This window comes from Ctenopharyngodon idella, chromosome 23 (genome assembly GCF_019924925.1).
Source record: "Ctenopharyngodon idella isolate HZGC_01 chromosome 23, HZGC01, whole genome shotgun sequence".
Taxonomy (NCBI): Eukaryota; Metazoa; Chordata; class Actinopteri; order Cypriniformes; family Xenocyprididae; genus Ctenopharyngodon; species Ctenopharyngodon idella.
The window spans coordinates 4,387,501-4,414,003 of NC_067242.1; the positions used below are offsets into that span (position 1 = coordinate 4,387,501).

Genomic DNA, 26,503 nt, shown 5'->3' on the forward strand with positions numbered 1-26,503 from the left:
TGTCTCATGAATACGGTCTCTTTTTTATTTGTCCCTTCTGATGTGGATGAGGAACACGTATCAGAGCAGAGTGCAGAATTGGAGCAGAGTATAAGGTCTGTGTGTTTTTTGTGCCAGACTGGTTGGGCTGGCGAAAAAAGTCAATCATAAGTAGACAAGAGTGGGGTAAGATGTGCCACTCTAATAATCTAGCAAACTGGCCATTTTTACCATAAAGTATATTTGGAAATTGTGTCTGAAATAGTTCGATAAAGCTCCGGTCTCTCTAAACCCCTCCTTTCCGAGAGCCTCTGCTCTGATTGGTCAGATGGCCCAGTCTGTTGTGATTAATCAACCACTTACTGCGCATGTCAAAAACCAGTACCATATCTAAATTTTAGCTCCGGATCTTCCTCAGCACTTGATACACACAGTGATATGAACAGTAATGATGGTGTCAGTTTTATCGTATCAGTTCAAGCGCGAGTCCTCATCGTTTGGAAGTGCATTAAAGTGGATTTGCTTTGGCAGCAGAAAACGGCGTCTTCTCAACATGAACAACACGAACCAAACTCTTCCAGTTTCAGCTACAACTACAATGATTGAGGGCAGGGCAAAGTAGATTCACGGTCAGCCAGTAAAAAACATATGCGGGCATTATGCAAATTTGTTACAAACCTATGTAGTGACTGGAATTACTGACAACTTGCTTCAGGCAGTTCAGAATTGCTTCTTTATATTGGGAGAAAATAACTCCATTTACCTGCACTTGGATCTTTGAAACTTTGCAGATTTTTTTCATTCAAAAACAGCTATATTACACACTATATGGATAGGTAATATCCAAAAAAGCATAATAGGGGCATTTTAACTGCCAGTGTGTGATGCTACAGTATGTAAAAGATTTGACTACAGATTAGCTGTGAATTATCTTAAAAGTCACCATGAAATCAAAATTGACGTTTTTTGGCTTTTAGTATAAATATATTAGCCTTACTGTTATCTATAAGCATATATTAGCCTTACTGTTATCTATAGCACAGAGTGGATCATATGCGCGAGTTGGTGCAGACCATAAAACGTATTGGACCCATTTAAATTCTGCACAGAATGCTACATTTTAAAGCGATATGGAGGAGATTAGGAGGAAACTGAGGCTTTATCAAGCTCAACAGCTTGCTGAGCTGTGATATAAATGAAAAAAGGGGAGGGGCTGTTTAATATGTACCGCCCTGTGGAAATTACGTCAACACATTGAATAATGCTGTGCGTTTCAAGGCGACAGTGATTTTTTTTCAGGATTTTTCAATATAGTAGCAGTGGGGTAGAGTGTGCCAGATGCTTCGGGGTAAGATGTGTCAGTGGGAAATGAAGGAAATACTATTAGAATTCTCATTAGAAATACTATTACAAATTACTATTAAGTGAAAGTAAGGTGACATGTAGCCAAGTATGGTGTCCCAGACTCGGAATTTGTGCTCTGCATTTCACCCATCCAAGTTGAGTATTGAACAAACACTGTGAACACACGCCCGGGGCAGTGGCCAGCCATTTTTGCTGCGGCGCCCGGGAAGAGATTGGGGTTCGGTGCCTTGCTCCCCCCACCTGCATTTCCTGCTGGTACTGAGACTCGAACCCATGACCTTCGGGTTACAAGTCCGACTGTCTAACCATTAGGCCTCAACTGCCCATTAGAAATTCTACTATGTTGATGATTGAAAATTGTTTCACTACATTTACATATTCTGACCCTAAATATTTTTTCTGGGTGGTTCAAGAAAAATTAATAATGTGTACCAAAATAAGAATGCGATTGTGCATTAAAAATAGTTTAATAGTTCTCACTTAAATTCTTCCTCAGCTTATGTAACAGGGATGGGTTCAAGACTACTACAAGGACTATTGTTCTTCTCTGAGAAGTGAAGTGCTGCCCTGTCTGTGTTTATGTAACATTCAACCAAACATGACCTCCCAAGTATCCTTGAAATAGCCCTTATCCAGCCGCACGTCCGGTTTCACGACACATAGAACAAGAGGTGCTCTCCGTAACCCTCCTCTTTGTCAGGTATGATTAGAAAATAAATTAGTTGTTGGATTAGTACAGACAAGAGGTTCGTCTGCTGCGGGTCTGGATGCTGAAGTCTGGAACTCTTAATGGAATGCAAATTGATTTCTTCAGTTCTTCAGTCCTTCCATTCTGGTGGAGAAAAAAGCTGTCATGCCTTTGATGAAAAGAATGTCTTCTTGTTTCTTTCATAGTCTGCCTTTTCATCAGAGGCCATGAAAGTCAAAGCTAAATCCTCTTAGTGGGCAATAGTTGTGGCATTGCGTTTATTGAGGAGTGACTGAAGGTGGGATGTCAGTAGTGATGTGCACATTAACTTTTTTGCTCACCAACCACTGTGGCTAGTGATTTTCCAAAGTTACTAGCCATTCAGCATTTTCACAGGCCAATATTATTATTATTCCATAATTTGGCAGCATTATATTAGGCTGCTGTCACTTAAAGCGGTTTCTTTCTCTACTGTTTACGTTCACTTATAACTGACTGTGTTTACGTGAATACTCGCCAAGACTGGCATTTTGACATTATTTTGTGTGTATTTGACTGTTTAAGCACAATAAGCAGCGAAAAAAAACTCAATTTAGTACTGAGAGGCACAAAAAAACACTTAATTTTAGCATATACTCTGCCGTTCGAGTGCCACGGGAAAAGCATGCTGGGAAATAGAAATCCCAGCCCAGTTTTGGTTAAACTTTAGTTCACCTAAATTAAAAAGAAAAGAGTTCATACAACTCAAAACAATGAAACGGTTCAGTTTACTTAAAATATGTTAGTTCTGTGAACTTGAAAGAAAAAGCAAGTCCTAAATACTCATAACAGCTAATTTAACTGAACTAATTTGTTTAATTTAAGTTTGTCCTACTCAAACCAATTAACTATTTTGAGTGTATTGTAAAGTGATACCATTAAATTATATACATTTATTAATATTAAAAATAATTATTTCATATAATTATATGTACTCAGTTTTTAAGACATATTGGTTGAGAGACTACATGGAATACTTTTAAAAAATGTCATATAACCATTTAAAATGAATTAGTGTTGGTAAAAAGGGTGATTAAATGATGAACAATATAATAATTATATTTATAATTGTCATTTCTGTCAATTTGTCACCATTACAGAACTCAAAGCGCAGTGTATTCTGAGATTCTCTACAAAAGATACTTGTAAATACGTGTCAGAAACAAGAATACACATTAAAATCCATCTACACAGGCTGCTCACTAGAAAAAAAGAAATGCACTTTCCCTTTTAAGTGCTGTTTTCTGGTTTTCCCCTCATTGAGCATTTTCTTTTATTTTAGTTTAGTTTGAGCTTTTTGTTATGTGGAGACTCATAATGGAGAAAACTTGCACATTTGATAAAACATTAGGCCTATCTCTTTTTCCACGGGAAGTCACTTTGCTTGAGTGCTGGCGCTGTTAGCATGTTCACGGCACTCCCTGGTTAAAATCATTAGCAGCCCATTGACTGGATTTTCTGTCTGCTCCTCTCCCTCCTTCTGAGAGCTTTAACCAGTAGGGAGTGTCATGTTTCATCATTTCAGCCTTTCTGAAAATCAGCTGATTGTCATGGGATTTTCTGTAGACGTGCTCCCAGAAATGGCTTCCATGAAGGAAACTCTACTCCTGAATGTGTAGTTGCTCATTACTTGAACTGAAATTCTCATCTTCCACTTGACATGCAGCATGAGACATTGTCATTTTTTCAGTTCAACTAATATATACACTACTAAGTTTGGGGTCGGTAAGATATTTTTATGTTTTTGAAAGAAGTCTCTTCTCTGCTCACCAAGGCTGCATTTATTTAATCAAAAATGCAGTAAAAAATGTGGTATTGTGAAATATTATTACAATTTAAAATAGCTGTTTTCTATGTGAATATATAGTAAACTGTAATTTATTCCTGTGATCAAAGCTGAATTTTCAGCATCATTACTCCAGTCTTCAGTGTCACATGATCCTTCAGAAATCATTCGAATATGCTGATTTGCTGCTCAAGAAACATTTCTGATTATTATCAATGTTGAAAACAGTTGTGCTGCTTAATGTTTTTGTGAAAACTGTGATCATTTATTTTCCGGATTCTTTGATAAATAGAAAGTTCAAAAGAACAGCATTTATTTGATATAGAAATCTGTATCATTATACATGTCTTTAACATCATGTTTGATTCATTTAATGCATCCTTGCTGAAAAAAAAAAAAAAATTCCAATTTCTTCCACTAGTTGAACTGTTCTTTTAAATTATATATTAAATAACCATGACGATCTAGTATTAAATACAAATTAAAGTTGCTTAATCTCCTATGATTATTATTTTTTTTTATTTACAAAGCAAATGACAGGATTATTCATCATTCTTGCATTAATGCAAAAACAGCTGCTTCAAATGATATTAACAAGACGAGACCGCATGTTTGTGATTCTTTTAGTTGTGATTGTCACATAGGCCACAAATAAAAGCTCAAGGGCAGCATGTGGCTCGTGAGCTTTGTCTGTATATAAGATATATGCTACAAGAGGTTACTGAAGGCTCCCGAAGAGATAGAAGACCACGTTCAGGTTATAGACTTTGATATGGCCCAAATATCCCATTCACTCTTAGAAGAAAAGGTTCTGTATAGAGTCCTCAATTTTAAAGAACACTTTAAGCCAAAACGGTTCTATATAATGAGAGATGTTTTAAAGTCCCCCTGTAGTCAATAATTTTATCCCTTAAAACTCATCTTTGATCACCAAAATGACATATTTAAACATGTTTGTCCTTCAAAAATTGCCTTAAATGCCTTAAAATAGCTTGAATGTAACTCTACACCCTTGCCTCATTTAGTATACGCGGTTCTATGAATATGCAAATAAGCCCCACCTCCACTCGCTCAGAGATCCACTTGTTGACGATCATATGTTAACGTGATTGGTTACAAAGTAGTTTGTGATGTCAAACACCAATGATTTCAAACCACGTTTTTGAGACTGTCTTTAGATCACTGCAGTTTTCAGGAGAAAATACTCAGCAATGGTGTTGACTTATGAATTTGCACATGTTTTTTTGTTTTGTTTTGTTTTGTTTTTTTAAAGCACATTAAAAACACCACATAGACATATAAACAACATTAAAAACTTGATTTTCACCACAGGGGGACTTTAAAGGATTGCATAATACTTGCATGTTTGACAGGTTATTTCAGTTTTCTGATAAAGTGTTTTTATCAAGCAGCAACCTCCCCCAGTTTCTCTTAAAGCCAATACGGAAGTGACTTAAACTTCAATTCATCGACTGGCCGCTAGGGACAGGCTCCAAAAGAGAGCAGAATCTCATTGACCCCCATGTTAAAATTCCCAACTTTACAGCAGAAGAAAACATGTTTACAGCCTGGATCAAATTGTGGTTTTGGTCTATACAGCTAATTTTGCCCCTCATGACAACTGTGAGGGGGGGGGTGAATTTTTTTTTTATAACTCATCCATTTAAATTATATTAAGCTTTAAAGTTCTGCATAATTAAGGGCGTGGCCACTTGAGTGACAGGTGGATTGCCGCTGCTGTCTGCGTCATCACCTCAGCTACTTCCAACTAATTGTGTACACATGCGGAAGATAAACAGAACACAAATTGTTGGATCGTCTTGGCATTGGCTAAAAGTTTTGTCCGTCAGATTTACTACAATGACAATGGCTGGAGAATATGCTTCTCAAGAGATATTATGGATATTATAACTAAAACTGCTGCACTATTTTGAAAAATTATACTTTGGACGTGGGCTCGTTTGTTTGTGAGAGTCTAATGTATACAATCGTATACAGTTTTACAACATAAACAGTGCTCAGATTGCATAATTTCCTGAACAATGATGGAGAGCAGATCGTTCAGAAGAAATGTGATACAAACAATGGACAATATATCAATATATCAGTCCATTTCATGGATTTAATGCTTTTATGGACAAAAAGTGCTTTTTTATGGACAAAAAGTGTTGTTTTTCAATGGACGCTCATGACATTTTACCCAAGTGCAACGAATTGGATTTATCTCCCAGTCGCTATTTCTTTACAAAGGTATGAAGTCCGGTTTTGATTTTACGTGTTGTCATTTGCACACCCGACACAAAATACAATATTACTGTTGCTGGAGCATCTATATCGTAAAAAAGACACTGTAGATTGAGAGTAAACCCTTAGAACTTTTTTAAATGATATAACTTGTTATCTTTATTTATATTTTAGATAGTATCTAAGATAGATAGCTCTTAGCCTGAGCTAACTTGATCACATCGAGCTAGGCAGGCATGGTTTCAGCAACCAGGCACCTCAGTTCCAACCATGTCCCGCCTCTTTGTCCATTTTATCTGGGAGTGACACACTATGACGCTCTGCCAAGATGGCAACGGCCCCATTTTGGCTTTAAAAACGCTCTTCAGAAACCTACGGGTGACGTCACGGACACTACGTCCATATTTTTTTTTTTTTACAGTGTATGGTTTTTATGAGCTGTTTAAATTATAAAATTTAATAAAATAAAAAATAATTAAACCAACATTAATTAATTTATTAATTAACTAAATCCATAAAATGATTCCATGATGGAACCCCTAAAAGCTTCTATATGAAGTGCTTCACGGAACCCTTTAAGATTCTATAGAACCTTTTCTTCTAAGAGTATGTGATGTTGCTGATATATTGAAGAGAAATAAATCAGGGCTTGAGATGAGCTTTAGTTCTATTACGAACTGTATTCTCAGTTAATTTAATCAGATGTTCGGCCCCAGTTTACAACTGACTCTGACATACACTTATGAAAATGGTAGATCGGAAAATGAAAAGATCGGAACAAAGAGACAACTAAAAACAAATATAAGATGCAAATTTATGCAAATTTGGTACAGAGACTGAATCATTATTTTTCTAAACGGGACCACAGAGGCCCCTAAACCAAATCCATTAAAATGAATTAGCAGCGGACTTGGCTGCAAAATAAAAATAAAGGAAAAGCATACTTTTACCTCTGTCTTTAGATGTCTAACAAAAGCTGGCGTGGTTTTTAAGCTCAGAACAGAAAAGTCATGCTGTGTCTGTCCTGTGTCTCTTAAATTGCACCATGTAGTCAGGCACTGTCTTGGAAAACTGCTCCCAATTACTGGATGGAGAGGCAAAGGCCATGCTGAAACCTCAGTAAAAATGAGGCCCCGATATTACAGCTCCTCACAGTGACAGAACCTGCAAGCCTAGAAGACATGGAAAAACACTGCTCACTGTCACCATGGCCTTTAGCTTTCTGCTGTGCTCCGAGGATGTGAAGCGTATTTTTTTTTTTTTACTTTAGCATATATTTCTTTGTTCCTTTGTATTCACATCCACTGTCAGCACAATTGATATTCTGAAAACATATGTTTTTAAACATGAAATAACACCTCTGAAATGTTCTTCTGTGCACTTTATCTGGCTTTATCTGTTTTGTAACTTAAAGTTGTGGTGGATGGTCATACTTAAAGTCACCTTGAAATCAAAATTGACCATTCTTGTTTTGTTTTTTTTAATGAAAAATTGCAGTATTCATTATAAATGATTTATGCGTGCATATCACAATTTTTAATTCACGTGCCCTCGTGATCTTGAATCAAAATAACTTCCCGTACCTCTCACAGCAGCATCTCTTTTCTTCTCTGATGACGAGGGCGGGGCAACCTGTCACTCACATGAGATCCACCAATAGCAAACCACAACCATCCAATCAATTCCCCATGGACAAAATTAAGCCCCGTCCTACATTTGTTCTTATTCTGGAAGCCGTTTCACTCGGATATATGTCACAATAGGGAAGAAAAGACTATTGAAACATCCGTATCAGGCATCCACAGAATTTGCACACTTTTTCCACATTTTTGTGCTGATGTGAGTGGAAATCTGTGGAATTTTGTGAAATGGATGAAAACGTCAAGTCAAGTCAATTGAAGTCAACTCAAGTCAAGTCACCTTTATTTATATAGCGCTTTTAACAATGCAGATTGTGTCAAAGCAGCTTTACAGTGACGTGATAAACAAAGCCTAGTATCGCAAAATGTATGATAAAATTAGCATTACCCAGAATAGTTAATAAAGGGAATGTTCCACCAAAAATAAAATTCTGTCATTATTTACTCACCTTCATCCTTTATTCTTTCATGAAACACAAAAGGGTTTTGAAGAATTGGTCACTCAGTTGCAACAAATTGGGACTGGGTCTTTTAGTTCACCCAAAAATGTTAATTTTCTTAATTACTCACACTAATGTTGTTCCAAACCCATATGACATTCATTCAAATTCAAAACACCAATGAAGATATTTTATATGAAACCTTAGTGATTTCTGTCCCTCAAATGAAAGTCCACAACAACAAAACTTTGACGCTTTATACAAGCACTTTGTATGATGAACAGATTTAATTTAGACTGATTTACATATAAACATAGAGCACATCAAATATGGTAAACGGAAGCTCAACTTGCGTGACTCAAAAAAAAATAAACCTGATTGGTTCTCACGCATCAAACAAGCATGTTGATCTCTTCAGAAGACTTGGATTAAACTGCTAGATTTAACTGTAGTAAATTTCTGTGAACTAACCCTTTAAAGGATTAGTTCACTTTCAAATGAAAATAAGCCCAAGCTTTACTCACCCTCAAGCCATCCTAGGTGTATATGACTTTCTTCTTTCTGATGAACACAATCAGAGAAATATTAATAAATATCCTGACTCATCTGAGCTTTATAATGGCAGTAAGCATTACCAAACTAATATGAGCTGAAGAAAGTGCATCTATCCAAATCCATCCATCATAAACACATTCCACATGGCTCCGGGGGGGTTAATAAAAGGCCTTCTGAAGCGAAGCGATGCGTTAGTGTAAAAGGAAATATCCATATTTAACAAGTTATGAAGTAAAATATCTAGCTTCTGCCAGACCGCATTCCGAATTCAAATTAAGAAGAAAACGGAACTGGCGTCGCATCAGTTACACTTTTTCCGTAAGTTGAATAGGAAAGGCGTAGGACGTAGCGTAAGCTTTTTGAACTGCGAGAGTTTTACACTTTCTTCATATAGTGCACAGCATAAATGAGTACACCCCCTCTGAAACTTCTGAAAGTCAGCAATTACTCAATTACTTAGAAGACATGTTAGAGTTCTTTAGAGATATAATGTTCCAGCAAGTCTGCTTTATCAATTACCAAAGAAACATGTCAAAATTATTCAGGAAAATAAGATTTTCTTATCAAGGTGATAAAATGTTGTGTAGCAAAAATGAGTACACCCTCCTAAAAGTTACTAAATAAAACAAAATAAAAAAATTTCTGGTGTAATTTTAAGGCAATGTTTGATCAACAGGTAAGTATGTTGAACCAAAACATTTAAAGAGAAGTATTTTCTTGACAATTAAAAGTGTTATATAGCCCACTGAATCATTCTCAGACTTAATGCTGACAACAATGGAAGCACTTGAGAGAGAACTGTCAGGAGACTTATTTCTTAGCACAAAAGAGGGCAGTGGTACAAGAGGATGACCAAATCATTGTTTTAAGTGTGAAAATATAGCAAAAGTAACACAGAAATTCAAAAACAATGGACTTGTGACAAGGCCCCTGAAATAATCAGGCCTTCATTTTAAGCTTTCATTTAGTGATGAGGGATTTTTTTGCTAGACAAAGAGCAGGAGAAATACTAAGCGAGTGTCTCAGAGCCAGCAAAAGCTATGAAAAGAGTGACTGTTTATCTCACAGAGTAAGATGCAGTCTGCAGAAAGGACATGCATGGTTGTTGTTCTCACTGGAACTACCTACTGTAGCCAAAGCACAATAAAGTCAGTTAGCCATTTCCAAAGCCCATATTTACAAAATATAGATTCTGGGAATCAATACTCTGGTCTCATGAGACCAAATCAATCATTTTGGATCTAACAGCATCCAAAATGTTATGGTGTTGCTAGAGGAGGAGTACAGTGAGAAGTGCCTGGTTCCCACAGTAAAGTTCAGTGGTAGTAAAGCTCTTATATAGGGATGTATGAGTGCTGAAGGTGTGAGGGAGTTGTGCTTTATCAATGTTGTCATGAATTCCCACACCACTGTGTAATTTAATACACAAACTTGAAACAGAAGATGTTACCTTTTCCTCATTCCCTGCATTGTTGGGTATTTTTTTCAACATGACAACGAGAATATGCATTCTCCCAAGGTGAAAAACCTTCTGTGGACATGTATTGCTCTCGATCTTAACACTCTTAAACGCCTATGGGGGATTCTGTAGAGACGAGTTGAGTAACACTCCCCATTAAAGATCAGGGCATTTAAGGAGCTCATAATCCAGGAGTTAAACAGGACAGATGTGACAATTTGTCATGAACTTGTACACTCCGTGCCAAGAAGGGTCAGAGCAGTATATTTAAAATTATGAAGGGCATACTAAGTGCTAGAATATTATACATTTGTTGAATTAAATCCAGGGTGTACTGACAACACTAGCTTTGGCCCCACCAAGCTAAAAAGCGTTTAGGATGTGACCTTCATATTGAATAGTAAGGGTTTCTGGAAAGCGTGGAAAACCAGTTTTCAGTTACAGCTATGAAAGGATAGCAAAGGCAAAATCTGTTCAGTTCTATGTACTTTTGTCAGTTATGTATATTTGCACATTAAAACTGTGGGCTGCAAATGAGCAAACCAGCATTTAATTTATCACATTACCAAGGCTGTTTAATAAATCTCTATGGCTTCATGGGAGTTTTGCTCTGGGTTTTATTAACATTACTAATTAAAGGTTGGAAAAATCACCCAACAGTCTTGGCCATGTAAAAAACGTACTTATACTAACAATAAACCAAAAATAGATGTTCGCATGACTCTGCGATATAAAAATTACTGTTTAAAGAATCTTATTTTTTGGTGCCATTAGCTCAAACTCTGGCAAATTAATCAAGAAAATATATTGCACTGCCAGTTTTGACAAGAAACTGGAGATGAGTTTTCTGTCTTCTCTTGCACCGAGAGGTTGTTTAAAGTTTTGTTTGATAAAACTAATCCTCAGTCAATGTCAAATGAAGTCGGGTTCCAGCAATTTGATCATAAACAGCTAACAAACGTCTGCTCCGAGACGCACTCCCGCTATCTCTAAGGTTCAGTTCTTCTTCTGTCACTCAGAATAGATTTCATATCTGTGCTGCTGCTGTTGTTGTTTTGTTTTTTTCTCTCTCTCTCTTATGTGCCTTGTTGCAGTTTGTCACACACACCTTTCCATTCGCGGCAAAGCCTGTATGAATAACTGCACCTGCCGACTCCCACACCAAATTTTGCCAGGCAATAAAACAGAGTCAGCTCCAATAAAATGGAATTGTTGTGTGTGTTTGGATCACTGTTCGCCTTCTGTGGCCACTGAATTATTGAACACCTGTGTGTTCACTGAAAATGTCAGCTGTTCTTTTTACCAAGGCAGACAGAGCCGAAGAGACAGAGGAAGCTATGCATAAACCATAAACCGCAACGGAAATAACATGGCAGCTCAAAATCTATCATCTTAATTGATTCACTACATATTTTTGAATGATTGAAGTTGAAAGTAATGAAGAAAAAGGTGATGTGATGGCTGATGTTCAACATTGTTGCTTTTCTTTTGGGTCTTGTTAGCTTTGCTAGCTACACACTGTCATGTCCTTCAGCGTAACTAGCTAAAAATAGTGACGCTACTAACTTCAGTTTTCATAATAATGTAGCTTGTCCAGTAACAAGCTACATTTTCTGGCAAGTAGCGACGTTGTATGACACATACTGTGACATATTGGATTGCACTACGCCTGCGGCTTTAGCTGAGAGAATGTAACAAAATCCTCCTAAAATATCCTCTCTCTCATATGAAACATTGTGAAGGGTGATTCGTTTTACGTAATTGTGTCATTAGGTTGGTTCAAATGAAATGGTTCAAAAATGACTCAACTACTCATTGCAGCCCGGAAGACGATGTGTCGTGCTTCATTTTGCATCATCTTTTTTAGTGTAATATTTAGTTAAAGGCTTTTCTAGTTGTAGTTATGTTAAGTTTAGTTCGAGTTATTGTTTTTGTGCCAGATAAATTATGCTCTGGTCATAAAATATATGGGGCAAGTTGTCACAAAAGCTGTATCTCAATAAAAAATTAAGGTCAGAGTCAAAGTTCATTACGAATACTGTCCTCCAGTGCTGTTGTTAACGCTGTGATTTTTCTGAAAACTTTATTATAGGCTATATACGGTAGGTTCAATTCCAGCTTACCTCATAATGTGACAACATGCCAATATCAGTGTTATTGTAGTATTATTTATAAACTATTATAATATTTATTAATATTGTCAGTTTTTGTTAAAGTTTTAATAACTTTGTGCTTTTGACATTTTTATTTGTGTGTGTGTGTGTGTGTGTATATATATATATATATACTGTATATAGTATATATTAGTGCTGCCAAATCGATTAATCATATTATATTATATTATATTATATTATATTATATTATATTATATATGTGCGTGTGTATGTGTGTATTATATAAATGTAATAATATATACACATATTATGTAAACAAACTTTTATGCTAGATGCGATTATTTTCAGCACTTATATATATATATATATATGTGTGTATATAAATATATTAAAATATACATATTAGTGCTGTCAAATCATTAATCTTGATTAATATTTTATATATATATATATATATATATATAGCACTAATTTATTTTTTTTGTTTTGTTTTTAATATTTGACATCTATTTTTAACCACACTACAAGTTCAATTAAACCATCAAAATATGAGGAAAATATTTTAGAATTTTTCAAATATTTTAAATATGAGGGAAGAACAAAACACTAAACTTGGTTCAGGTATTTATCTGACAAAATTATTTTGCAAAACATTTTTTTTGTCAAATTACTACAGGTTTTTTTTTTTATGCAAAAAAAATGCATAGAAAAACAAAAAGAACTCACAGGGAAAATCATACATTGAATACAAAGTAATCAGTTATTAATATTTTATTGGCTCTCTCTTGTTTTTGCATATGTTCATAATTTCTTTGTATGACAGCCTGGCCAAAAATTGTCACTCAATTTGGCATGTTTCATTGCGTTATTACAGTATTTGAATAAATGGTGATGATGTCAATTAAACTACTGGATGGATGGACGGACGGACGGAAGGACGGACGGATGGATGGATAATTGGATGGATGGATGGACGGATGGATGGATGGATGGATGGGTGGATGGACGGATGGATGGATGGATGGACGGACGGATGGATGGATGGATGGACGGACGGACGGATGGACGGACGGATGGATGGATAATTGGATGGATGGATGGACGGATGGATGGATGGATGGATGGGTGGATGGACGGATGGATGGATGGATGGACGGATGGATGGATGGATGGACGGACGGACGGATGGACGGACGGACGGACGGACAATTGGATGGATGGATGGATGGATGGATGATTGGATTGGATGATTGGACTGGACGGATGGAAGGATGGATGACGGACGGACGGACAATTGGATGGATGGATGGATGGATGGATGATTGGATTGGATGATTGGACTGGACGGATGGAAGGATGGATGACGGATGGATGAACGATTGGATGGATGGATGGATGGATGGATGGATGGATGGATGGATGGGTGGATGGACGGATGGATGGATGGATGGACGGATGGATGGATGGATGGACGGACGGACGGATGGACGGACGGACGGACGGACAATTGGATGGATGGATGGATGGATGGATGATTGGATTGGATGATTGGACTGGACGGATGGAAGGATGGATGACGGATGGATGAACGATTGGATGGATGGATGGATGGATGGATGGATGGATGGATGAACGATTGGATGGACGATTGGATGGATGAATGGATGGATGGATGGATGGATAGATGGAGTTTAACTCCTAGTTTGGAGTAGCTTCCCAGATAAGCATTTCTTTCCTATAATGCTGATGTGAGAGATAAACAGGGAATGATTTTAGTGCTGGATAAAAATCACTTTATCCAATTATCTGTTTTGGCTGTTTGGGATGCGTGAAAGCTTCCATGTCCCAGTGGCAGCCGGTGATAGCCTAAAACTTGTCAGGCTTTGCATTTGTGGATCTCTCACAGTAGATCACTGGCTGTTAGACGGCGTCTGCGCGCCAGCCGACGGTTCCACAAGTTCGCAGAATCGCTTTCCACAGCATGTGTGGGTAGAAAGCCGTCACGTTTCACAGATATATTCATAGCTGTCTTTTTTAACAGCAGTCTATTTATATCAGTGTTTTTTCAGTTGTTCTGGGGTTTACGTTAATTGCTTTCCCTTTAACTCTGTCTTTGTTCACACTAACTGTGGTTTGATTAATTATCTCTCCTCACACATCACCAGGTATGATCATTCCTTATGTGTCAATCAGTTACGGATGAGCTTCCTCATGGATCACACTCATCTGGAGGTTATTTTTAGTTTCTTCACTGTGAGAGAGGCTGTATTGATACTGAGATGCAGGGAGAACCACTGCATTTACACTTTAACCTTTACACTCTTAAAAATAAAGTTTCCAAAAGGGGGGGTTTTGCAGCAGTGCCATAAATAACCATTTTAGGTCCGCCCCCCAAAAAAATTTTTTCTTATTATGAAGAACATTTCAAAAATCTAAAGACCCTTTTTTCCACTATACAGAACCTTTTGTGAATGTTAAAGGTTCTTCATGGAACCATCAATGCCAAATAAAACCTTTACTTTTAAAGGGTTAGTTCACCCAAAAATGAAATTTCTCTCATTAAGTACTTACCCTTATGTCGACCCAAAATTGTAATACCTTCTTTTGTCTTTGGAACACAAATTAATTATTTTTAATGAAATCTGAAGGTATTTGATCCACACTTAGGCAGCAATGACATTGCACCTTTTGAGGTCCAGAAAGTACTAAAGTTGTCATTAAAACCGTCGACATGACTGCAGTGGTTCAACCTTATTATTATGAAGCAATGAGAATACGTTTTGTGCGCTAAAACAAATAAAAAATAACAGCTTTATTCAACAAATTTGTCTGTCCAATGTCATACTGCTACACTGCTACACTGCTTTCATTGCAGAGCTTCAGTGTTTACGTCTGAACGGCGGCTCAGTATTGGCCAGCTCTGGTCACGTGAGCAGCACAACGCATGCGTGTGATGCTGATGCAGGAGCAGGCCAATACTGAGCCCGCGTTAAGACAGAAACACTGAAACTGGCTTAAAATGAACCCAAAAAATGTACAGTGAAGATAATTTACAGTGATTAATTCCTTAAAAGGGTCATGAACTGAGATATACAATTTTCCTTGAGCTTTTGACATAACAGGCCACTATACAATAAGAATATCCTGTAAGTTTCAGAACTAAAATCTTCCTTGTTAGTCCAAAAACAGCTATTACTGTAACCAAGCTTAGATAACGACTCGTTGTGGAATGTGCCTCTTTATTACATAATAGTGCGACAAAAGACAGTAAATCAAACCAGTGACTAAACAGTCAAAGTCACATTGTTTCTCTTAGTAGGATGAAAATATTCATTATTTAAAATGTGCTTAAATTATATATATAAAGCGATCAAAGAACGCTCCCTTTACAATCGCTGGAGCTGTCAATCAAACAGCGCGTCTTTATCAGTGACTGAGTTCTGGAAAAAATCCCTTTATAATAAACAAACCTCTTATTTACATTGTGTTTGCACTGTTAGTTATGATGAAAGCATTCGTTAGTATGCAGAAATCGAGCTGCAATGACGATATTCCTTGCATTCATGTGCTCAACAACATGTCTGTGATCGGCTACAATGTTCATCACTGCAACCTTTCATGCCACGATCTAAATATAATGCCATATATCTAAATGTAATGCTATATTCAACACTTTTCACGATTAGTTAACCTTGAGAGCTGTAATAGTAAAAACGTGCTAAAAGTTTTCGAGAGAGTAATACTTAGCTATTTCATATGCAAAGATGTTAGCCAATCACAGCAGTGGGTGTTTACACTGAAGTCTCACAGCAGACACGCCCCTTAAAACAGAGCGTTCAAATAAGAGGCTAAAATCAGAGTAGGAAAAATGCCTTTTATTTCTAAATTATGACAATTTTTGAAGTAAAAATCATACTAACATTAAAAGTGCACCCCAGGAAACATTATAAAACAATGCAGTTCATGACCCCTTTAATAACTAGTTGAATACGGCACCAGAAATCACACAGAAATGAATCTGTTACACTTTATTTCGGTGGTCCACTTTAGACATTCTACTAACCATAAGTAACTTTGCAACTACATGTCAACTTATTCTACTAACCCGATCCCTCACATAACAGTATACTAAAATTCTAATAAGACTTAGTTGACATGTAACAAAAGTTCTTGTTAGTAGAATGTCTACAGTGGACCATAGAAATAAAGTGTAACCATCCATTATAAATGAGGTAAATGCATTAAATATATTTTTAATGAATATTATTGATTAACTACAGTAAAATCAATTTATTATTTCTATGAATTCAATATTCGACAAACCTAAGAGGATTTGTACATCTTTAAAGTTGTTCATACATAAAATGTTTACCATTTAGATGCTGCTAATACATTAATAATGTACGTTTTTGAGTCAAAGCAAACATATGCATATGCATAGACACAATGTAAAATGTATGATCATTTGTTTCATTTGTACCATCCTCTCAATCTCAGATTGTGAGAAGAGTAGAATTTCAAAAAAAAAAAAAGCCTTCAGTCAAAAACACTAAGCATCTTGGAGCTGTTTGGCTCTTAGCGTGCTCCTCTGATGCATTATTATGTCAGTTTACATCCCAATGGGCGCCAGGCCTGCTGACTGCAAATCCAATATCGGCAAAGTGAATCCGATGTAGCCTCGCAACTCCCCGTTGATTTGCACTGGAATCCCAGCAGCTGCTTTGCTGCAGTTGCCTGTCAGCCATTTTGTTTCACTTCGTTGCTCTATAAGGAGTCCAAACCCTTGGCTTTTTTCTTCATTTTCTGCAGTCTTGCTTACATACAGCATGCACAATAAAAAAGGAATCATGCTTGACTTTGGTCTTCTCCCTGGAGAGCGCTGTGTAAGTGAAAACTTTGTAGTTTCTTGTTCTTTGTTAATCCAGCTACTCCCCTGAGACGAGGCTTTACTGCATGTATGTGAGAGAGAGGGTTTGTTGACTGGCAGCTCCCTGAACAAGTTTGATCTATGTATTAGCTTGACCTCACATACACTGTTGTATAACTTATTTGTGCAGAAATATCTGCAGTACAACAACTAAACTAACACTAATGGAATAGTTCAGCCAAAAATGAGCGTTCTGTCATCATTTACTCATCCTTGTGTCGTTCCAAACTTATATGACTTACTTTCTTCTGTGGAACACATCAGTGGCGCCTGCAGCCGTACGCACTGTGCATACCATGAGAGGGCGCTAATTAATGGCGTTTTTATTTTTACATAATTTTTAAATTGGTTATTAATCTATCTGTGAACACTCCTGACATATTGAGAAAGCAAGAGAGAATGAGAATAAATAAAGGTGTGCGTTTGTGTGTTGAAAATTCAAATGTGTGTATGTGCGTACATGGGTGGAGGATGGGTGAATAGAAATTTGATTGGCTAGTTTAGTTTTGTTTAATTGCCGCTTTTTCCACACACGAAAAATTGACATTGCAGATAGTTAATGTTTAAAACCAGGCTGAAAATGAGTAAACATTCTCTAAAACAGCTAAACTTGATTGAAACATTTGCGAGAAATACTTAATTGCTTAAATCTTTTCTCTGATTGTTTTTGGAAAAGGTTCAAAGCATCAAAAGCTGTCGAAAGTGTCAAAAACAGTGCCATCTTGTGGCAGGTCAAATTTATTGCAGCCATAACCCAGAGTGCACAGCTCCGTTGTTTTATACATTAAAGGATCAGTTCACTTTCAAATGAAAATTACCCCAAGCTTTACTCACCCTCAAGCCATCCTAGGTGTATATGACTTTCTTCTTTCTGATGAACACAATCGAAGAAATATTAATAAATATCCTGACGCATCCGAGTTTTATAATGGCAGTGAACAGGATCAACGAGTATGAGCTGAAGAAAGTGCTTTCATCCACATCCATCCATCATAAACGTACTCCACGTGGCTCCGGGGGGTTAATAAAGGCCTTCTGAAGCGAAGCGATGCATTTGTGTAAGAAAAATATCCATATTTAACAAGTTATGAAGTAAAATATCTAGCTTCCGCCAGACCGCCTTCCATATTCAAGTTACGAAAAAAAATTGAACTGGCCTCGCATCAGTTAAGCTTTTTCCGTGAGTTGAATAGGGAAGGCGTAGGACATAGCGTAAGCTTTTTGAACTGCGAGAGTTTTACACTTTCTTCGTAAATAGAATATATATGGGCTTAGATATAAAAAAATGTTAGTAAATGGACTTCCATAAACCCGTAGTGGTCTGGGTTCAAACATTCCAACATGCAAAATAAAGCCCAAAGTGTACTGCACTTTTTACGCTTACACAAGGGTCAGCGTACAGTGCGCGTGACGCGAATTTCGTCATCAGAAGAGTGCGCGTGTACATTGATTCACAAGGTAGTCAAAGAAAAACTGCATAAACAGAACAGTTACTTTTAAAAGTAATGCATTACAATATTGTGTTACTCCCTAAAAAAGTAATTGCGTTACTTAGTTACTTTTTATGGAAAGTAATACATTACATTACTTTTGCGTTACTTTTTCCCATTTGGGCTGGGCTTGCTTGTTTGTTTTTTAACAAAAAAATTTATTCTATTTTTTGGCAAATGTAAAGGCCCTTTTCACACCCTAGAAATGAATAAGCCTCAGGCTGAAGGAAATGCAAATTCACGCCTGTACAGTAGAGGGCGCAACTCAGACAAGAAAGTTCAACAATAAAAAAAAATCAACAAAAAATGAAACAAATGGGAAATCAAAGTAACTTGTGTTACTTATTTGAAGAAGTAACTCAGATATTTTGTTGTAAATTTAAAAGTAATGCATTAATTTACTAGTTACTTGGAAAAAAGTAATCTGACTACGTAACTCACGTTACTTGTAATGCTTTACCCCCAACACTGCTCATTTCATTTCTTTTTTTTTTTTTTTCATGAAACATGCAAAAAGCAATGTATTATTATTTTGCTGAAATGTCATCACAGGCACATTTTTTTTTTTTTTTTTATGAGCCTGGTTGTGCAACTGACACGAGAAACAGACTGAAATTGAAGTCATTTTTCATTAATAATCTCCCCCTCCTTTGAGCTATAAACTCCAGAACTGCCAGATTAATGAGTTCAACTCGAGAATCAAATGAGTGAACGCTGTTGTTGTTTTGAGTCTGATCTTTTTAATGAATTGGTTGATACAGTTCACAAAACCGATTTGAATAATTGGTTCGTGAATCAGACTGATCCAGTTCTCAAGTTCATAACTCAATGACTCAAGGATCTGGTTTTAGTGTTGAACAGCTCACTGAAAGAGGAAGATAAAAACAACTTAAATCTCATAACAACAGTCAATAACGACTTAAATTTCTGCCTGTTCATCACACAAAACTATTCTTCAGAAGACTTTAAATATAGCAGCTGTTTTTATGGAACATATTTTGGTTATTCATGGTCAATGAACTGTTGTTTTATAAAAAATAATACAGCAAATAAAGATGATCTTTTTCTCTTTTTTATACTCCTAGGACGAAGAGAATGAGCCACTGTTACCGCGTTGAGTATCGTCACATGGAGAGGACCCTGTCCCAGGAAGAAGTGCGCATTATCCACACAGCCATTGAGCAGGCAGCCGAAAAAGAGCTCGGAGTGCAGGGAAGATACTGAACATTCCCAAAAACCCACATGATGATGTTCCACCTTCTATGATGAGATTCACAGATGTAGTTGTATCTCTCTGTGGCAACGAATAAAATGTGGAAACTCTTTTTAAAGCAGCTACAACTGCACATAGTTGGAGAATCGAACCAAAATGTCATTACTTACTCACCATCTTGTTCTTCTAAACCCTTAAGCAGAATGTTGGAAAATCTTTATGCAGCTCTTTTCCAAATAACAACATTACTAATGGCATAGTTCAGCCAAAAATGAAAGTTCTGTCATCATTTACTCACCCTTGTGTTGTTTGAATCTGTTTGATTTTTCCGAACATAAAATAAGATATTTTGAAGAATGTTGGTAACCAAACAGTTATTTGTCAGCATTGAGTTTCATTTGATCTTTTTTGTGTAAGTAATCAAGTCATACTAGTGTTAAACGAAGGTGAGTAAATGATGACAGAATTTTCTATTTGGAGTGAACCATCCTTTTAAAATTCAGTTTTTGTACTCTATATGATTACTTTTTGATACTTCCCCCCAGCTTTAATGGTACATTTTTGAAGCTTGACAGACATAGTCACTATAAACTGTAAATGTGTGGAAACTGAAAGGTAAAAAACAGAATACAGGTTTGAAATGACAAGAGGGGGAGTGAATAATGACAGAATTGTAATTTGGGGCAAACTTTCCTTTATCATTTGCAAGATTTGACCTTGAAATGACCTTTTTGGTCATCATAACCTCTCTAGGCCTGATTGCACATACTCCCACACCGCAGGCTGACTCTAGCTTTATAATGGTACAAACAGCCAGATTTAACACAAATGTCAGAGGCCTTTTACACACCTGGATCCATGCCAGCCTGATGATAAGCAGAAAACAAGAGCTCTTATTTCTAGATTTGTGTTTTCTTAAGAAAGATATGAGGTAGCCTGTAATGAGCTGCTGCCCAGAAATTAGCAAGATAATGAAAAGCTTTCTCAAAGTCACTCCACGGTAAAATGGCAAATGGGAGGCTAACAGATCATCATTTGTGGTAGAAAATAAAACTGTGTTCAGGTATAATTATGTCGACGTGCCCTTTATTATATACTCCAATAGCCATACTAATGCTGCAGATTTTTGGGAGTACCTGGAATTATTTTTCATTTAATATCCCATAAGTTGTGGTTTTGTGTGTGTATGGAAAAAAGGAGTCACTCCTACTTCATCAGACTTATGATTGTTGAGTGAAATTATGACTATAGCAACATGTTTGCGTGTCACAGCTGTAAACATAATAAACACACTGTAAAAAAGAATTGTTGGTTTAACTTAAAGTAAGTTGCCTTAACATTTTGAGTTCACTGAAAATCAAAATTTTGAGTTAATACAATGAAGATGATTGGTTTAGAAACAGAAACGCAAAATATTATGTAATCTGAACCACATCATAAGTTGATTTGACAAGGGAAATATTTTGTGATAACAAATCATGAAAATTATTTTTTGCATCATTGTCCAGATTGTGAACTTTGGAATTAAATTATTAAAACAGTACTATTCAAAAGTTTGGGTTCAGTAAGACTTTTGTTTTTAGAAATGAATATATTTATTCAGCAGTGATGCATTAAATTAACCAAAAGTGGCAGTAAAGAAGACATTTATAATGTTACAAAAGATTTCTAATTCAAATAAAATGAAATCAAATCCTGAAAAAAAATATGAAGCAGCAAATCAGCATATTAGAATGATTTCTGAAGGATCATGTGACACTGAAGACTGGAGTAATGATGCTGAAAATTCAACTTTGATCACAGGAATAAATTATATGTTAAAACATATTACAATAGAAAACATGTACTTGAAATTGTAATAATATTTTACAAAATTACTATTTTTACTGTATTTTTGGACCAAATAAATACAGCCTTCATGAGCGTAAGAGACTTTTTACAAAAACATTAAATAATCTTGCCGGCCCCAAACTGTTGAGGTACACTGTAGTGTACATTTCTGCTTTATACCCAGTACACCAGTTTTATACTTTTTAGTAAGTCTATTTTATTTATAAAAAAAAATAAAAAAAAGCACTAATGGAAAAATAGGAAAAAATCTTGGCCTTCATCTTTTCTTTTGTTTGTTAGATGTCATGTTTGTTTTTAGATTACTACATATTATTCATCTTCAGATCGCCCTTTTGGATCCAACATGAACAATACATCCCCATTATCCCGGCCCTACTTCATATGTATACAGAGACAGATTGGAAAAACTGACCCCAACCAGGATGGCATTTGTTGGAGCAGGCCAGAGACTCCTCTGCATCTTAATGAGCCCTTATGGTGTGATCCATGTGTCGCGCTCTTGTTTCTGAGGAGAGGCTAAAGAATACAGGGATCTTCCTTTGGGGAACAAGCTCAATTAGAATCCCAGTAATGAATTTTTGATGTGCTGCAATCAGATACTGAATGAATGGGACACTCTTTGCAGAGCATGAGACGGTCCGTCGGGGCTGCTTCTTATGTGTTAATGCATTTCTTTTGATTTATGCGAGAGAGGATTTGGTAAATGCTGGTTTTAGAAAACAAAAAATGAAGGATGTACAGAAAAACAAATGTTTCATTTATACAAATATACTACCGTTCAAAACTTCAGGGTCGGTAAAAACATTGTTTTTTAAAAAATCTCGTATGAATACAGTAATATTGTAAAATATTATTACATTTTAAAATAGCTGTTTTCTATTTGAATATATTTTAAAATGTAATTTATTCCTGTGACCAAAGCTGAATTTTCAGCATCATTCCTCCAGTCTTCAGTGTCACATGATCCTTCAGAAATCATTCTAATATGATGATTTGATGCTCATGAAACATTTCTGATTATTATCAATGTTGAAAAGAGTTGTGCTGCTTCATATTTTTGCAGAAACAGTGATACATTTCTTTAAGGATTCTTTGATGAAGTCAAAAGAACAGCATTTATTTGAAATCAAAAAATCTTTTGTAACATTATAAATGTCTTTACTGTCACTTTTGATCAATTTTTGTCCTCGCTGAATAAAAGTATTAATTTCTTTCATAAAAAAAAATCTTTTGAATGGCAGTGTACATTTATAAAACGTGATATTCATTGATGAAATTTGTTCAGAAGAAACTAAAAATGGTTGCACTATGATGTGGTTTCAAGAGAAATCCCACTAGATCCGTGACAACGACACAAAACGGTTCTTCTCCCAGCAATGTGATGTGAAGGTTTTACCAATTTGGAGAATGTGAAATTGAACCTGATATTCCGGTTTCTCCGAGAATGAACAACTTGATTTAGAGAAATTCCAGGATGTTCTCGACAGATCAATACTCGCACCAGAGGCTGGCAAACACCATGGAAATGGACAGGATCAATCAAGAGGAATTAGAACAAGGAAAAATAAAATCTCTGTTGTGGGAATAAGTCAACGGTCAGAGCAATACTTGCACTGAGCTTTTGGGCAGATTTTTTGACATAATTGTATGTGGAGGAGTGTCAGCACTGGGCTCAACACTTGGATCAGATTCTGCATGAAAGATCAATGCGTTTCTAAAAATGGATCAAAATTTCATTCGGCCCTTGACTTGTGTTCAAACGGACACATGCGATTTAAAACCTCCGTTCTGTAAGATCCAGAGTTCAAAGTACATCTTGTGATCAGCATAACAATTTTACATTTTGTTTTACCAAAAACTTTTTCCATTTCAGATCAAGTCATTTTTAATGTCTGTGCTGGTCTGGTTTGGTTTGTGAGTCTCTTATATAAGGGTTACCATATGCTCATTTTTTCATATCTGTCTGTTTCCATTCATCACTGAAGCCTCATGGAACCAAGAAAAAAGTGTTGGATGAAAGTGCAGGTGTTTATTTATTGCCATTTATTGAAACTCAAAGATGGGCACAAATACATAAAAATCTGATATGATAAATTTTAAATCCCTTTTTATTGTTTCCACTCAGGCAAAGTGCAACAGCTCAGCTTGGAATTCATGTTGGAGGTCTTTACAGCCAATTTTCTTGCAAAGGAAATGCAATTTTCTCTTCCTCAGGATCACACAGTCTTCTTAAGAGTCTCATCGTAAAAGTAATGAAATGAGCGTGGAGCCATTAAGCGGTCAAACAAGGAAAAAATACTGTTTGAATAGTAAAAGATGTTATGTATTAACTAATATGATTTGATTCTGGCACTTGCCTTTTGACATCTGTGATTTTATGATGTTTTTAAAGAGTTTATACTGATGCTAAAGTCGCATTTTCATTGGTTTGGCCAGTAGTATTAAATGTTTGAAATTATATATCTTAAATATATTGTACTGCATCATATACTGCAGAGCAGATTTCTTCCTCATAGACTTGCATCTGTCATGACTTTATGAGTGTGTCCTATGCAAGCAATATATCTACTCCTGTTTTTACAAGATCTCTATGGACATATGTTAATAAATATCTTAATATTTATGTGTCTGTCATATCAGAGACAGTATAAGGAGGAGTAGACGGACCAATAAAAGAAAAATGTGAGGACACACTCAATATGTGGTGGCTATAGGATTGAAAGCTAAAAAGATTTTTTGAAATTCCAAACAAAACAAAGATTATTGGAATATGCTTAACAAGAAAATACTCAAAGATTTTCAAAATGTAAGAGACCACAAACATGACGATAAGACTGATAGTGTGTGCACACCAAAAGCAAAGCAAATATTTGCTCGTAGCTAGAATCAAGTGACAGACACGTTTTCATCACTTACTAGGTAGTCCAACCTCCTCGCTTACCTTTCTCTCTAAGCCATCTCTTTTTTTTTTTTTTTGTCCGGTCTTTGTATGAGTAAGAAGTTGTGTCTTAAATTTCGGGATGCTCGCAGACGGCTAAAATAATGCTCTCCTCCATTTTCTAAAACAAACCGGACATGTCAATAAGCTCTTCACTGATTGTCTTGCTCGACAACATGTCATGCGAATTTCCCGCTCGAGTTGAAATTGTAACTTGCGCGGACTACGCGTTTGAGGCGAATATCACGTGTTCGCGACAATCGCATCGCCCAATTAGCGTCATTCGCGTGGCCCGGCGCGAATTTTCAATAAATAACGAGAAAGAAGAAATGGCGATAATAGTGTTTGGATTCAAACAGTTTGCGAGCGAACGCAAAGTTTCTCGGGTGAACGCTAAACATTTGTGAGAGAACGCAAAAAAAAAAAAAAGTACCCATCTCATATTTTTTCAATCACCATATATCCCTTTAGGGCTCTGTAACTCACCAGCTGAGAGGCATTGCCTTCTGCATGTGCTCCTATGGTGACATAACGGTTTCTATCAGAGCCATATTGTGTCATATATCAAGCTTGTGTCTCGAGGAGTAAGTAAGAATGTCTGATGCAGGTGGAAAAGGGTTAATAATGGCATTAAAGTACCAGCCGCAGGCGACGGAGAGGGCGCATTAAGCCGAGAGGTTATTCAGATCGGATGGCGTTATGAGGCACGATGGAGCTCCCGGTTCTGCCTGCCAGGTGACACCCATATTAATCACACTGTACCGCTTCCACCCCTCCTGGAAAACTCCCAGGATGCACTCTCACCCTCAATGGCCTGAGGAAAAAATGAGGAGAGAAATCTGTAGTGTTCACTGGATTGACAGTCAAACGCTCCCCTGAATTACAAAGATGGAGATCAGCTTTCAAAATTTATTCCAATATTTAATTGAATAGACTCAGAATAGCAGCTTTCCACAAACCTATGCCTCTAAAATGGAAAGATGTAACTCAACCGTTCTAACCTATGATGCAGACAAAATCAATATGTTTTCATCATTGTTCCACTCACATTTTGATTTTGACTTGTCTATCAGTGTACTCTTTGCTCCGCGATATATAGTAACTAAGGGGATGGGTCTTTGCGAATGGTCAATTGGAGAAAATGCAGCCAGATTGAATTGGGATAGCTAAAATACCAAAATTGCTATTTGGTTATTGTTAAACATTATATAATAAAAGCTAAAGTCATGCCAGCGGAAGGTTTTGGAATAAACTGCGTTAATGGTGGGGAAATTTTATTGTCTCTATCTAGAGGTTACATCATTATGCCTGTAGGTGGCGACAAGTGATCGTCTTTATGAGTCATTGAATTGTTCAAAAACACTGATTGATTCAGGAAAGAAACAAGTGATTTGCTGAGTCCCAATTCGCATTCTATCCGTCCTAAATAGTATTCGAAATTATAATTAGTGTGTTCCAAATCATAGTATGTTGAAACTATATTGGTCTAGAATGCGAAGTGCAGATCCATTCCAAAGCCGCTTGAAGGCAAGCAAGCCTGCAAGGTTAGCAAAAAAGTGTAACGCTGCTTTACTTAGAGAAAGAGACCAGAGGCCCTAATGGTTCCAATGAAGTGTACCAATTTTCGTTTCGATTGCTCAAGGTTTGGCAACGAGGTCGACCTCGTTAAGTTCGTGACATCACTTTTTAACAAAGATGAATAAAAAATCTGTTCAGTCATTTCTGTGTGGCTCAGTCCAAAAATGATCTAAGGCAGTTTTCGTAAGAATTGGGCA

General features: G+C 36.5%; 1 protein-coding gene across 1 annotated transcript in view; it reads left to right on the plus strand.

The window, feature by feature from the left end:
- Nucleotides 1-21,244, plus strand: part of fars2 (phenylalanyl-tRNA synthetase 2, mitochondrial) — a 168,397-nt gene extending 147,153 nt beyond the window's left edge. Inside the window, exon 7 of the mRNA XM_051881524.1 lies at nucleotides 19,812-21,244. Within this exon, the coding sequence (XP_051737484.1) occupies nucleotides 19,812-19,950 (139 nt within the window). The 3' untranslated portion in view covers nucleotides 19,951-21,244. The remainder of the gene's footprint in view (nucleotides 1-19,811) is intronic.
- Nucleotides 21,245-26,503: the final 5,259 nt, after the last annotated feature.